Below are 16,462 nucleotides of genomic sequence, written 5' to 3' on the forward strand. Positions count from 1 at the left end.
CATTACAGTTACAGTATAGAATTGATCTCTCTACAGATTTATTATATGTATTGATATAGAAGATTTCATCCCCTTTGGCCTAAGGCCGAAATATTTTGGTTCCTATCCGGGTCTCGGAAGATGAACGCGGCCGTCGCGACATATATAAATATAAGTTTATAACATGCGGCTGTCAAGTGTCAGCAATATCACCAATAGATTGTACCATTTTTGTGGCATCATGGTGGCATCGTGGCATCAATAATTTTCGCTTCAGCCGTAGACAGAGTCCCTATTCTCCTAAGTCTAAGTTATTCTCCCTCTACAGCTTCAGATTTTTATTCTATGGAGAGACATTGTTTTGGTGTGACCACTTAAAATAAATGAGAATAATTAATTTATGTGTAAAATCAATAATTAGTTATAAATAAAAATGCCTTTATATATAAATATAAATTATGTACAAAAAGCAATAAAACATTTAATTAAATCGATAATTTATACTTTTATACAAATTTGTTTAAAATAATACATTACGGAATTATTTTTACCTTATGGCAACAAAAGTTGTTTTCGCATGAAATTGAGAGCATCACCAAAATTTATTTTGATTGCGAAATAGAAATAAAAATACATAGATAAGATAAAATCTAATCAGTATAATCAGGGCAGTGGTTTTTATATTTTATGTGTATTCAATACTCGATACAAGTGGAGCTCATAAAGAAGCTGCTCGCCATGGCCGGCCCGTCCGACGGCGAGGCCGACGGATGGGTCGAGTTCTGCGAGCGTCAAGCTAAAACCGCCGCTCAGGACTTCGCCAAGGCGTGCATACAATACATACAGGCCAACGCCAGTGAGACGACAGCCCGGCCGGTTTCTCAGAAGGAACTTCTCAAGAAATTTGTTGAACATTTTTCTGAGCATTTCGACTTCGAGTTCGGTAAACTGAAGGCTCAACACAAATTACCGAATGGCACGCACACTGGACACGATGAAAGCGATTATTCCGAAGACACTGATTCGCCAAAAACTCAACACAAACCGTTCTTCAGAAGGTTATCGTTCAAAGGTCTACGTCGCGGTAAGGGTTTGTTTCATAAACAACATTCGGAGGATGCAGATATTTCAAACCAAAACAAACACAAGACGAAGTTGGCTAAGATTGTGGTCGAATGTCGGAAGGAAGGTCTCGTGAATTACTTAACGCCGGAGAGTCTTGAACAGCCGAGTGGTCCCCAGAAGTGGGAGAGATGTAGACTAGCCCTAGTAAAAACTGTAGGTGGTTATATGTTAGAGTTTTATTCTCCACCAAAAGCTCAAAAACCTCGAAGTGGGGTGTTTTGTTTCCTTATATCAGAAGCCCGAGAAACTACTGCCCTAGAAATGCCCGACCATGAAAATACATTTGTGCTGAAGGTAAGATAATATGTATATTATATACTCATACATAAGAGATTACATATACATTAAAAAGTGTTGGGAATTAATTTGACTGCCCAGTTAAAGTGTACTGTGTAGGATGGTGTGAAAAAGAACATTACCATTGCAGTATAAAGTCTTATATCTATAGTCTATAGTTTAAATAAAACAGGAATTGAAGTAAGCTAAATGTTAAAATCACCTTAAACTGTTATAATTAGTGTACCTACAAAATCTTTCCAATAGGAAAGGTGTTGGCCTTAGTAACCTATAAATAATATCTGCATCTATACTAAAGCCCTACTCGATGTCTCAGACCAATTACCTTTGGACCTGCCTCGCTAGATGTTACCCCTATGTCATTAGTATAGGATCACGATCTAATGTTTAATAGCTGTAATAGTTTGCGTTATGTAATGAGCTCCCTAAAAATGCTGGTTTGAGTAGTTGCATGACATAAAAAATGGCAACAACTTCTAGTTTACTAAAAGAGAAGTTAAGTTTTGTTGGTATTTCTACCTGAAATATATCAAATCTGTAACAAAAACAATATTTGAAAGAATCAATTCTTCTGATGGAACAGCAAAACACTGATCAAGTAATCAATATTCTGCGGATAGTATAAGCATTGGGTTTGATAGTCTGTGTCAAAATTACATGTTTAAATTTAATTACTTATGTATTTTCTTTATACAATATTATTGAAGGTATATTAACTATATCTAATTGTTCTAAGCTTATTAATCAAATTTATTTTCATTAATTTAAGAATAAGTTATTTAAAATTATTCAACAAACACAATTCTAGCTTTATGATATTATGATATTTTATAATAGGAGCATAAAATATGACACAAATAATGTGGTTTTCTATTGGTATAATAATTTTCAAAATTGGTTCAGTTTGATGATCCCTACAACCTAATAAAATTTATAATATGCAGTGGCGTGCATAAGGTTTTTAACTAGAGTAGGCACTACACATACAAATATTACTCCTCCAATGCAAGTATGTAATCCTCTATGGTATGCATTGCATTTATGCATCTGTGAAGTGCACGCCACCTAATACTACTACTAGTAGTAGTAGATAACAGAATATTGTTTGTAATTCCAGGCAGACAACAACATGGAATATGTAATAGAAGCCGCTGATGTTGACGATATGAAATCATGGTTGGCCACAATAAAGTATTGTATGCGGTCACCTCCCACCACTCAACCACCTCCAGACACACTGGCGGGCCTGTCTGAACCAGCACCACCCGACCTGCCGCCTCGGAGAGACCTGCCAACCAGTAGTAGCAATGCAGACTTAACTACTGATACACCAGATGATGCAGAATTAGGTAATAAAAGTATAACAATCATCTAAGCTAATTAATTGTAATTATTCAACATAATCCTACTAATATTATAAACACGAAAGTTTGTATGGATGTTTGTTACTCTTTACCGCTGCTACTGGACCGATTCAGCTAAAATTTTGAATGGAAATAGATTTCACTCTGGATGAAAACATAGCCACATATCATTTACATTTCATCCTGGAAAATTCATGATTCCTGTGGGATTTGTCCGTCATTATCATAGTTTGAGGGAAAGGTATTTGTTTCAGTAGCAAGAGGGGCATTCAAAGAATGTATTTTATATGGTTTTATTTAGGATTAGGATGTGTTTATATGGGGGAACTCCTAAATTGATAGTTGAATGTAAATTTTGGATTATGGGTGATTTTTGTTTATTTTATATTAAATTTACGGGGGTAATAGACATAATTATGTTACATTATGGTATTTAATGGAGGGAAGGTCAATGCGTTCCTACAATGTTGTGTAGAAACTGAAAGGAGTGTGGATTTCATCCTACTCCTAACAAGTTACCTGCTTCCATCTTAGATTGAATCATCACTTACCATCATAGGCCTTTTGTAGGGACTTCCAAACAACATGATACTGAGCAATCAGGTGAGTTTCAGGTGAGTTTCAATGTACAGAATTTGTATTGTAAGTATAGATTCTAGATGGCGCTGGCGTCCGTTATGCCACGCTAAAGTTTGGTGTTACAAATGGTATAAATAAAAGCTCAAATTGCGGATAAATGTATAGAATTCGACCAGTTTGTACTAGCGGACGCCCGCGACTACGTCCGCGTAAAATTCGATGTCAACTTTACTACTAAAGGTACTATATCTGCTAATATATAGAAGATAGATATATGGTGTCGCGGACTTTTTTTGTAGAAATTTTAAAGATACATAAGGTCTCCATACATTAATTTAAATTTTACGCAATAGTTAAGGCAGCGCATGCGAATAAATCTGTTTAAGAGGATTTTCGGTCCGACCTATATGACAAAAACTGTGATAACTCGGCTAAAATATATGATACTAATATATATGATACCAATATAAAATAGCCTATAGCACTCCCCGATAATGTAGCATTCTACTGGTGAAAGAATTTTTGAAATTGGACCAGTAGTTCCGAAGATTACCCCATTTAAAAAATGTTACAAACTTACAAACTTTACCTCTTTATAATATTAGTATAGATAGATCATCATTTACCAACAGGTAAGATTGTAGTCAAGGGACTTGTAAAAAAAATTAATAAAAAAATGTGCACCAGGCTCAATAGCGGAGGAGGCGTGCGAGTCGCCGCCGCGGCTGTCGCTGGCGGAGTGGCCGTGGTTCCACGGCACGCTGGCGCGCGCGGCGGCGGCGGGCTGCGTGCTGGCGGGCGGCGCGGCGGCGCACGGCTGCTACCTGGTGCGCCAGAGCGAGACCAGGCGCGGGGAGTATGTGCTCACCTTTAATTTTCAGGTGAGTTGGCTTTGCACATATTTTACCTTTATTATTTTTTTTTTTTAAGAATATTTGCCACATTTATAATATGACCAATATTCCCATTCCCCTCCAACTAGTCGGGAAAGACTGTGCCAGGAGTGGGTACGACCACAGAACAGACAACGCTAAAAGCTAACACTTTTAGCAATAGAAGTAGCAAGGGCTTGGCCCGCGTACACCCGGGTGTGCGGAACAGCGCAAGCGTGTCCGCGCATGAACTAGCAGTCTTGCTTTGTCCTGTGACAAAAGGAATAAATAATATTCAACTCTAACGTAAGGGTAACATATTAAATTTTTCATTAAATATTAAACAGTCATTTAGGCCACGCCCCTGGGTACGCTGGGTTCAATACAAAGAATTGGCACTTTATAAATCTAGTTACCTCTTATATCTGTGGGTACGGTACCCCTTGGTGATGAGTCCGACCGCTCTAACCGTAGAGCTATTGAGGCTAATAAGAATTAAGAGCCGTGATAGCCCAGTGGATATGACCTCTGCCTCCTGAAACCTGCATACCTGATAATTTTCTTAATTCTCTGCGTGTGTGAAGTTTGCCAATCGACATAGGGCCAATGTGTTGGACTATTGGCCTAACTCCTCTTATTCTGAAAGGAGATTTGAGCTCAGCAGTGAGTTGAAGAGTTGATCAACTTTATCAAATTTAATGGCCCACTACAAGGCCTCCCACCTTAAAGGCTGCCATCCTGTAATGGATGCAGGTTGGCGAGCTTAGGGTTATAATGCGGAATTCATTAACAACTATTATAAGATGTTAATGATAGTGAACAGGACCGCTGGATTAATGTGCTCCCTGAGTCACAAGGATTTAACACCACCAGCTTTCCAACTCGGCCGGAGAATTCACCTAAGTTTTTAGAAGAAAGAAAATCTTAGTATTTCATATAGCCCACATGAGCTAACCACTGGACCAATAAAGCAGTCGTTAGAACCACGGCTTTTACAGCTGAGTTTTTACTGAGAATTCTTAAAAGAAAAAAAAGCTCAACATTCCATACCGTGACTCAGGAGTTCATGATCTGGTCAATATTGGTATGTCCCTTGTCTCAATAAATGTTTTAATGTGTAAAGCCGGATTTATATTTGTCTGACGTGTCGTGTTGTGATGCATCAGAACAGAATCGGTAACATACATTTTGTATGCGACGCATTTGAAGCCTTATATAGCACTTATATGTTGTGACATATATGTGTAAACATAGTGTAAAAATTACCATACACAATATGGTACCTATTCTCCGTAAAGTCACGTCACGTCAGACAAATGTAAATTCGACTTTACACACAAAAAGAACAGACATATAGAAAAGTGGGTAAACTTTTAGCACATGGTCAAAGTAGCGAGCGTCCGCTAGTCATTAACGTAAGTACATCGGCAGGGTCGCGCGAAGCACCTGCGTATGACGCTGAGCGAGACGGGCCAGTGCCGCGTGCAGCACCTGTGGTTCCCCAACGTGCACGACATGCTGGAGCACTTCCGCGCGCACCCCATCCCGCTGGAGTCGGGCGGCGCCGCTGACGTCACGCTCACCGAGTACGTGGTCTGCCAGGACGCCGCGCGCCCGCAAGTGAGCCGCCCGCCCGCCGTCACGTGACCCGCCACCGACCCCCTCCGCCTCCCCTCATGTCACACGCCCAGAGTACCCGCAGCAAACTTTAAACTGACTAGCAGGCTTACACTGTAAATATGGTTAATGGACTAAACATGGTTAAACGGACTATATATGGAACAATATAACGAGACATGCCTCTAATGATGCCGCCGCTATTGGTCGAGAATATATCTTTTTCTCTACACGAGATGTGTTGCTGGCGCATTCTAGGCCTACAAAAGAGATAATTTTTAACTTAGAAACACCACACTGCTACAGGCTTTAGTGGTAATGTTTTAACCCTTTAAAAATCACTTCCTTACTTAGTAGTTAATATAAACTGTCTTATTACTATGTTACAGTAGACAGAGAAATAAATAGACTAGTGTTTTTGTCAGTCGAAATAATTTGCTTGACATCACAATGCACTACACTAAATCCTTGTTTGATGCTGCGATCCTCTTAATATTAAGCATTTGTATATTTTAAAATATTTCAAAATAAGGTAGCCTATAAAAGCTTCTATATTCTTTCTTTTAAATATTATTTTAGTACAAAAATTTCATGTAGATCTACACCACTAATATGATGAATTGAAACAGAAATTATGCAGCATACATTTTTCCTATATTAATTCCTCATTTTGTATATATTTAGTGTTAATTATATTAAACTAACACATTCTTATGTTAGAGGCTTTATATCCCACCAAAACTTTCAAGTTTCTTTATTCCATAAAATTATTACAATTTTATGAATACAGTGAACTGTCACAAATCACAATCACTACCTAATCCATTCAATAATGATGAATGGTAGTTTTCTTCTACTACAACAAGTATTGTAATTGAAGTTTTCCATACCATGGCTCTGTAACTAGAAAATTATAAATATTTAAAAGACAATATTATGTAAATAACTTAAAGCCAAGGATTGAACTTGGTTTTTGTCTTTCATTCAAAGTGGTGAAATACTTTTACATTGATATTGAAATGTTTCTAATTATTGTTTGAATTTACAGTTTATGCCAATCATTCGACATGAATCCATCTTGGTGTTTGTCTTATCATAAACTAGGCTAGAATGAAACAAAATTAAAACGAGCTTTAATGTTGTTGTGTGTGAGAGAAAATTGTTACTATACTTGTACTAACAGAAAAGTGTACTGCATGCTGCAATACATACAATCCATACAACAACAAAAAAATGTATTATTGTTTCTTTCCTTGGGGTAATCTTGTCAACCAAAAAAAAAGAATAAGACCAAATATCTATATTAAAGCCACATTTGCTTACAGTCTTCATTGCATTGCATTGCAATATACAGTTAGTATATAAAACAATATAGAAGCCAAAAGTACAGGAAATCTTGGATATATGACTACAAGAATTACATGACTCGAGATTTTTTAACCATCGGTAGGGAGCAACCCAACAAGTTTAACTTGAGTACATTTGGAGTGGCTCAGAAATTCAAAAAGTTTTTTGGATTGCATTTTTCTCCTAAACTATGAGTTTTATATTAAAGTTTATTTGACAAAAAATGTAGAGGACATTCTCATCTATCAATTGAGTTGTCTCATCTACAACAAAGTTGAGCTTCTTTCGTTGCTCCCTACTGATGGTTAAAAAATCTCGAGTCATGTAATTCTTGTATAAATCATATAAAATTTCTTCTAGATTTCCTGTACTACAATTTAACTGACCTTTTCTCTCGCATGCATTTAATGTTTGTCACTCTTTATTTTGTGTTGTTGACATTACTTTTTTTCTTTTTGTTTAGTTTGTTGCTAATAAACTGTAGTTCATTATTGTTTTCTAAGCTTTTGGATATAGTCTATGTTGCTTATTAGTGGCAATAATAAAATTATTTTATTTATAGCTAGTTATTGCTTAAGTAATTCTAGTTTGGACGATATATTATTATTTCTAATGTTGTGTGTTGAATAGATATTTCGTGGCTAGCATTTCAAATGGGATGTCTTATTAAAGTGTTTTGAAAATATCTTTCTTTTATGACCACAACAAATACTGAAACAGGAGCAAAACGTCATTATAATTATTATAAATTATTTCCTAATTTTTCCCATACAAAAAGCTGCTATTTAGGAACCATTTATTATAACTCCACTTGGAAGGTTGGCAACCCCATTACTTCCATTGAGGCTGCATTTTATATTTTATACATTCACTTATTCTATATATTACTAGGTTTACGTTCAATAAAATCACCATAATTTGATACAAAACATGGCAATATTATTTATAGGACTTTAATATTGCAAAGACAAAGGCACTCATACAAAAGAAATGTATGATCAAAATAATCTACTTGCTACATTTGACTGTACTGTTTGATATTTTACTTGTATAGTAGTTTTAAATGTCGATTTATTTGTAATATTTTGGTATAATATAATAATTTACAATAATTATTATTAGTCCGGAGTGAAATGAGTGAAAGCTTTCCCTCACAATTCCTAAATATGCATTTTATTTATAAATTTTGTTTTACAATATAAATTAGGCATTAGACTTACAAGTAGATTTTAAGACAAGGTGTATTTTTAATTTCTATGACGTTTTAGATAAGCGATTTAAAAGCGATGTTTTATTTTACTCCAGTAAGACATTTAATATTGCCAGTTAGAGCTAGATGTATTGTTTTGTTCATATAGGATAGTGTTATGATATAAGTAAATTATTTTTGCCACACCTATAGTCCAGTCGTTTTAGGATTAATCTGGGGAAAAAATCCTAGTGAGCTAAATTTTTGTATACACCTGTTATTATAAAGATGTGAAAAATCGACATCGATGTCGTGCCGGCTCAAAAAGTTACAAAAGTCAAAGGGTCACGAAAATCTGTTTTGTCGCAAATATTTCGCGATCTACTTGTTTGGAGGTCAATAGAGGTCATTATAAAAATTGTTTCTCATAAAATTATCTACAAAAAATGGCTTTGCAATTTTTCTGTAAAATTAACTGTTTTCGGAATAAAGTGCTGAGAAAGCGAATAGAATTTTTCCCCAGATTGGTGTATAAAAGACCTAAAATTTCTGGACTATTGCCACATTTACTCTGCTTGTGGAGCATAGACAAATAGACAGAAAAGTAAATAGTCGCATAACTTACTAACAGTACGCAAATGAAACGTCTATTTACTTTTTGTCTACGGTGTTTATGAGAGATGACGTCACACTGCACGAGTATATTGTGTTTATGTATTGAGGTGCCACGTGAAAATTATATAAATATATTACAATGATTCACTTCAAATCGGACTGTTGATTGTTTTAGTACTCTAACATGTAGAAGTTAATATATTTTTAAACAATTAACGTAAATATTTTTTTTTGTTAATGTACACAAAAGTACTCATTTTTGGAGCTTTAATCATATAATATTGTGGTTGTACATATTTTTTATTATTAAAATTTATTTTGCTGAATGGCTTTGTTTTTTTTTTTTATTTTGCTGTCTGTTTTTAGTTTCATGCCTGTGTTTGCCGTTTGTAATATGTATTCATCTTCACAGGTGAGTTTACTGTATACTTTGCTTTTTATTATACTGCTTTTTACCAATATTACAAATATGCGCAACTCAAGTCTCTACTTATTTTATTTTCGCTGTTAACAACCTTGATGAAAAAAGAAAAAATGTTTCGCACATATTGTAATTTGTTTATTTGTTATTGCCACAACATGACAAACTACAGCACTGATTTTTACTATCGTCAAGTGGTTTTTTACAAGCTTTTATTTGACTAAATGTTTGTTTAGTTCAAATCCATAAACGAATTAGTTTAGGTAACAATGAATAACTTACAAAAATTTAATACTATTGGATAATATGTCACTAGCGCGTCGAAACTGAGGCGAACAAAGATGGCTAACTGACTTTATTTTATTTACGTCATTCTTAATTAAATATGGCGCCCTTTCATAGCTGACCAATTTAACTCCCCCATTATTTGTCACCTTTTTTAGTCAAACGCCAATTTTTCAATTCAATGCAATGGATTCCACTACTACAGATCAAGTCAATTTTCACTAGTTTTGAAAAAACTAATCAATATAAGAAGAACTTTGTAATGACTAATGTATGTAGGTATATTTAATACTAGCGGACGCCCGCGTCTTCGTCCGCGTAAAAATTGATGTAAACTTCTCTACCCTACCTTACTCCTACCCTACCGCTAACGCTAACCCTACCATCCCCCCACCTTACCCCTACCCTAACCCTACCCGTAACCTATCCATACCCTATCCTACCCTACCCCTACCTTACCCCTACCCTAACCGTACCCTACCCCTATCCTACTCCTCCCTATACGTTCCATATCCTTCGCCTACCTTGCCCCTACTTACTTACACTACCCTACCCTACCCTACACTTTCCCTAAATTACCCCTACCCTACCTCTATCCTACCCCTATCCTATCCCTACCCTCAGCAAAATTGGTCCAGCCTTTTGTGCGTGGTGCAATGACCAAAAGACTATAATTTCCCAAGCGACTTCTATGCTAATACTATAAAGAGGTAAAGTTTGTGTGGTTGTCGGGGGTAATCTCTGGATCTACTGGACCGATTTGGAAAATTGTTTTACCAATAGAAAGCTACGTTATTTGCGAGTGTCATAGGCTATGTTTGATCCCCATATTCACACGGGAACGGGAACTACGTAAATCAAAGCGCGGTGCGTCATCTAGCGGAATTTCTGCGTCTTTTAGAAATTTTGTATTATCTCCGAAACTATTTAAGTAATTAACATACTGTAAAGGGCAAATCTTATCTCCATAATATTCTTGTGATTATTAAATAATTTATTTTGATAAGGATTTAAGTTTAGTTGTGTAAATAATGACGTAAACCTTAATTTAAAATTTAAATAATTTATTAAAGTACTAAAGGTACTATATCTGCTAAAATATAAAAGATAGATATATGGTGTCGCGGACTTTTTTGTAGAACTTTTAAAGGTTCAAAAAGCCTCCATACATTTATTTCAGTTATACGCAATGGTTGAGGCAGCGCATGCGAATAAGTAAGTTTTTCGGTCCGACCTGTAAGAGAAAACTCGCGATAACTCTGTAGTTATATATGATAGAAATATAAAATATAGCCTATAGCACTCACCGATAATATAGCATTCTACTGGTGAAAGAATTTTTAAAATCGGACCAGTAGTTCCGAAGATTACCCCATTTCAAAAAATTGTTACAAACTTACAAACTTACAAACTTTACCTCTTTATAATATTAAGTATAGATTATTAAATCTGCCTCTATGCCAACTCTGAACCTTTACCGCATTTGAATTAATTATTAATGTTTAAAAAAACTATAGTAATGTATTATTGTGACAAATATGTTTTTATATGTTCCGTATGTTTTATTTTCAGTTGGGGGTATCCCACGGGAGCGACGTCCGAATGAGGCGCGCGGAGCTAGAAGCGCTGCTGATGGCGAGCGGGGCCCACCACGATATACGAGCGGTGGACAACCAATACGTGCTGTGCAACTTGCGACCATCGACTATAGAGCGCGGCGCATAAACAATTTAGAACGATGTCCCATTAGCGTGTTGCGTTGTTGCGACGTCACATCGTCGACGCTGCGTCATTTTCTATATATTTTTAATGACGTGCCACATTAAAGCGTTACGTCGTTTCAACGGAGAAGGGACGGTGTTTCTTACCTATAGGTGCTCAAGAACGTTACATTCATAGAATAACTTGGTTAGCTAACGTTGGGATTCATATGCGGTGGACAAACAATACGTGCTGTGCTACATGCGACCATCGACTATAGAGCGCGGGGCATAAACAACTTATCTATAGGTGCTCAATAATGTTACATTCATAGAATAACTTGGTTAGCTAACGTTGGGACTCATATGCGATGGACAAACAATACGTGCTGTGCTACATGCGACCATCGACTATAGAGCGCGGCGCATAAACAATTTAGACCGAGTCCCATTAGCGCGTTGCGTCGCTACGTCACATCGTCGACGCTGCATCATTTTCTATATATTTTAAATGACATGCCACATTGAAGCGTTGCGTTGTTTCAATGAAAAAGGGACAGTGTTTCACTTGTTTTGAACTTTTGATTCATTGTTGACTCACTGGGTGCGTGTGCCGTCCTCTTGAATTGCGAAACCTAAAATTAGTGTAATTTAATCCACAATCTCATTTAATCTGCTTCCCGCAGAAAACATTAAAAATCTGGCTCTTCTGGGTCCCAACAAATTTTTATACAGGGCCCCTCCAAAGCAAGCTACGCCACTGCGCAGGCGTGGCGCACAATGCATTAATCAGTTGCGTCGACGAAACGAAACGCACTAATGAGATTTCCCGTTATAGGTGCTCAATAACGTAGTTAAAATAAGTTAGTTAGATTACTTTGGGACCTATAAGAAAGCTCAGACACTCAACGGGCAAGCTAAGTGACTTTATGAGTATGTCATTGAATCAGAAATAACTAAAGTTGAGCAAGGGCGTAGCTACAGTCGTATCAGCCGTAACTTATATAACTTATTATTATTAATGAATAGTTATAATATAATAATCTATACTAATATTATAAAGCTGAACAGTTTGTTTGTTTGTTTGTTTGATTGAAAGCGCTAATCTCAGGAACTACTGGTCCGATTTCAAAAATTCTTTCAGTTTTAGATAACCCATTTATCGAGGAAGGCTATAGGCTATATTTTATCCCTGTATTTCTACGGGAACGGGAACCACGCGGGTGAAACCGCGCGGCGTCTACTAGTAATGTTATATTACTTATACCAACTGGTCGTCTAAAGAAAATCTGTGCGAAGTGGCGGTTACATCCATGTGCATTTCAAAAGTTGGCCAGCCAATCCAATGTGTTCAAATTGAAGAACCCACACCATTTCCTGTATGGAGTGTCATTGTTTCATTACTTGTTTGTTTGTTGTTTTACATTATTTATTTTTAACTTCAATTAAACAAGTAAAGTTTTATTGAAATCAGTCCAGCCGTTTTAAATACTTATGGTAGTTTAGGAGCAAAGTGACAAATATTAATAGATAGGTATACTCAATTACCTTTGTGTTACTGCTAAGTGTTACTTCGTCATGCTCATAATGAACCAATCCTTGCTTGTATTCAACTTTTACAGTTCAAGTAGGTAAAATATACTCAGAGGCACAATTATCCGCCCTCTTTAATATGACGCGAGTATTTTAAAGTGGGCGGGTGATTGTGCCTCTGAGTATAATATATTCAATGAATAGAAAAGGTTGTACAATATAAAAATAATTTAGGTACTCATATACATATACCTAGGTCCATTTCTAGTAAAGTCTGCGATAAAGGCGAACAGAATAGGGATATTGACTAATTTGACTAATTTTCACAAATCGCTTTTTGTTATAGATCACAAAAATATACAACGTAATTTTAAATTGTTTTTTCGAATTTTCTGTTGAGACGTTCTAGTTGCCACACACACATACACACACATACGTCACAGAGGTGAACAGGTGTCACACTTGATGTGTGACGTCATCAACCAATAAACAGCGGGTCGTTTAGGGTAGTTGAATCAAATATAAACAATATTAATTTCGCATAGTACATGGAATATAGGGCCTAAAATATATCAATATTAACTAATAAAAGTTAAGGATTTCATAAAAAAAACTCAATTTGAATATCATGTATTTTTTCCAAACGTCAAAAACGCTGTCATTCATTTTGTGACGTCACAATGTTACTTTATGTACTAAACGTCAAACTAACTGATAACTAATGTTTTTTACAAATACTCCGTTTAATGGGACATGAAAAAGTGACGTCATGAAACAGTTGAAATATAGAACATCATGTTATTAATGGTCTAAGATCATGGCCGACAGACGTATTGGCTCGTATTGTCAAAAATATATTTAAAAACTAAAATTTTAATGTAATCGCGTCTCGAAAAATATAAAAAAAAACAATCTAGTAAAACGATAATGAACTATGACCATTAAAAAAAGGCAACTAGCCTATAATGTGTTTATTATTTTAGTTATACTTACTCAACATCCTTAATGTCGCCTAGACATAGAGCCTTGAAACTTATGACTATATGCAACTTAACGCTGCAACTAAGCACTATGGGACATATTTTTATCACAAACCCGGTTTTAGCTTTATTACTTAATATTAATAAACAAAAATAACATTAAGTAGGTAATAAACACAGTAGTTAATAATTAGCATTTTGGATTCGAATCATGTGTGAGGTTCTGAAGGCTAGGAAGGAAGTATAGTCCTTGAGACAGCTCATATTGTGAGAATTGTTTACTTAAATTTTATTGTTTTACTGAATAAAAAAAAACATCTTAATTTATTTAGATAAAAAAACAAAATTATGTTTCAATGACTTCTTTATATTATTAATTATTAATTAATTTCATATTTCTAACCGTTATTTTTGTTATTTATTGATGATTTTTATTTATTTGCATCGCATAGCCAATGCAATTCCAATTAATTCATACAGTATGTTGAATTTAATGTTATAATTAGTGAATTGTATAGAGTAAAATTATTAGGGATAATAATTTATTTATTTAATGTCTGTTTAAAACATTTAGTAGCTATTTGTATTTATTATTATTTGATGTAAATACTGCACTGGAGTTATAAAATATATAGTAAATATTGGAATGATAACTCTGAACTGACTTAAAGACTAATATTAGTGTAATATTAGATCGAAAATGTAGACAAAAATTAAACAAAACCCTTACATACCCACTTTAAGGAAGTCTGTAGGTACAGGTACACATAATATTGTAAATTTCTTTAAACAAACACGATAAGAGAAAACTATTGTGAATCGGTATCTTGCACTATTTAAATATTGACATATACGTTGGCGAATCGTTTTAAATGTAAAAAAATATAGAATTAACATGTAAATGTTGTTGGAATTGAGTATCTATATATAATAAAATAAGTATTACATTTTTTATATACGTAGGTACACCCAATGGAAGGGTAATAAGCATTATTTTAGCAGTCTGTATGTACGGTTATCCTGTTCCCTCGTAAGTCTTTAATTGTTAGAACTTAGAATGACTAACTTATCGATAACCTAGAGTCTATGTCCTAGACTATAATAGATATTATTTAGTCTACCAATCAGTGTTGGGGAACTCAGTAGTGGGGGATATAAATCATTCTACAAGGAACAGTGGCGTGCACTCCATAGATGTAAAAAATCACTGCCTGTACTAGTGGCTCATTACGATTTTCCATTTTGTGTGTATAATGCCTACCCTAGTTAAAAACATGCACGCCACTGACAAGAGGCATGACTCTGCACCTGACTGTATACAGGGTGCTCGGGAGTAGTTTCCGTAACTTCAAGGTCCACTTATAGAAGCCGAACTGAATAACTATTTTTTTTTAACTAAAAAAAAACTTTTTAAGTTCTCATAATAAGTAATTCAAATAATTCCGACTATCCATGTAACACACCTCTATCCTTGCATTTTAAAATATATAATCGTAGTGGTAAGACTGTCGATATCGACGAGATATTGCAATTGCTTCACACTTCACTAGTAAGCTACTTCATGATATTAATCAATGAATTAGATTGGCTAATAAGGTACACAATTTAAAGAATTTTTTTTACAACTAAATTAATCATTTTAAAATACACGTTCCTTAGACATTTATAATTAGTTTTCCCTAGAGAATATAACCCTAGAGTTATGGGAAATACTCCCGAGCACCCTGTATAATTGGTTGATGATAAATAATAATAAAATACAGAAAACTACCAACAAATAAAAGACGGTCTATTTCATTTAAAAGTTATGTATAATCTAAATAATCCTGTCATGTTATAGTTTTGATTTTTTCTTGTTAAAAATATTATCGTAAATGTTTCGCTTTAATTGTATCTTGTAAAAAAAGCAACATTAAATTAAATCCCCACCTACATACAGACACTCAATGCCATTGGCGTATCTAGGATTATTTCCTAGGGGGGGCTGGCCCCCGACATCAAGCCTATTATTAGTATCATTATAGAATTCCTGCATTCCAGCACAGGATCCTAGGGTAGGCAGAAGTCCATTCTAGAGTGGGCATGGCCCTCCTATTTACGCCTATGTTCAATGTACTGATTATTTTCTAGGGGGGGCCTGGCCCCTGACATCAAGCCTATTATCAGTATCATAATAGAATTCCAGAATTCCAGTTCAGAATTCTAGGGTGGGCACAAGTCCATTCTAGAGTGGGCACGGCCCTCCCCCCCCCCTATTTACGCCTATGTTCAATGTACTATGTTATTTTCGTCGTATACGCATTACGCTGGGTAAATGAATGTAACATTCCGTATCTAAGATGCATGCATGTAATATCTGGTATGTTTAAAATATAGACTACATTATATATTTTGCACATGTTCTGGTTTCATTTATTACTAGCCGACGCCCCGCGGTTTCAGCCACGTAGTATCCATTTTTTTTAATTATCTTACAAGTTAGCCCTTGACTACAATGTCACCTGCTGGTAAGTGATGACACCCCTCTCTAACTCCCTACTCTGTAGGGAAAAAAGTCTT

The 16,462-nt window shown here is 35.3% G+C and overlaps 1 protein-coding gene across 1 annotated transcript; it reads left to right on the forward strand.

Moving 5' to 3' along the window:
* Window positions 1-545: 545 nt before the first annotated feature.
* Window positions 546-16,299, forward strand: LOC112055353 (SH2B adapter protein 2). The gene is made up of 5 exons (XM_024095429.2): window positions 546-1,398; window positions 2,519-2,750; window positions 4,032-4,225; window positions 5,648-5,836; window positions 11,263-16,299. The coding sequence occupies exons 1-5, from the start codon at window positions 667-669 to the stop codon at window positions 11,413-11,415; spliced, it is 1,500 nt and encodes a 499-aa protein (XP_023951197.1). The 5' UTR covers window positions 546-666; the 3' UTR covers window positions 11,416-16,299.
* Window positions 16,300-16,462: the final 163 nt, after the last annotated feature.

This window comes from Bicyclus anynana, chromosome 8, assembly GCF_947172395.1.
Source record: "Bicyclus anynana chromosome 8, ilBicAnyn1.1, whole genome shotgun sequence".
Classification (NCBI taxonomy): domain Eukaryota; kingdom Metazoa; phylum Arthropoda; class Insecta; order Lepidoptera; family Nymphalidae; genus Bicyclus; species Bicyclus anynana.

Excerpts from the sequence above, each read along its gene's own strand:
- LOC112055353 (XM_024095429.2), top strand. The coding sequence starts at position 667 with ATGTGTATTCAATACTCGATACAAGTGGAGCTCATAAAGAAGCTGCTC. Across the intron at positions 1,399-2,518 it reads AAAATACATTTGTGCTGAAG|GCAGACAACAACATGGAATA; the intron begins GTAAGATAATAT and ends TTGTAATTCCAG. Across the intron at positions 2,751-4,031 it reads ACCAGATGATGCAGAATTAG|GCTCAATAGCGGAGGAGGCG; the intron begins GTAATAAAAGTA and ends AATGTGCACCAG.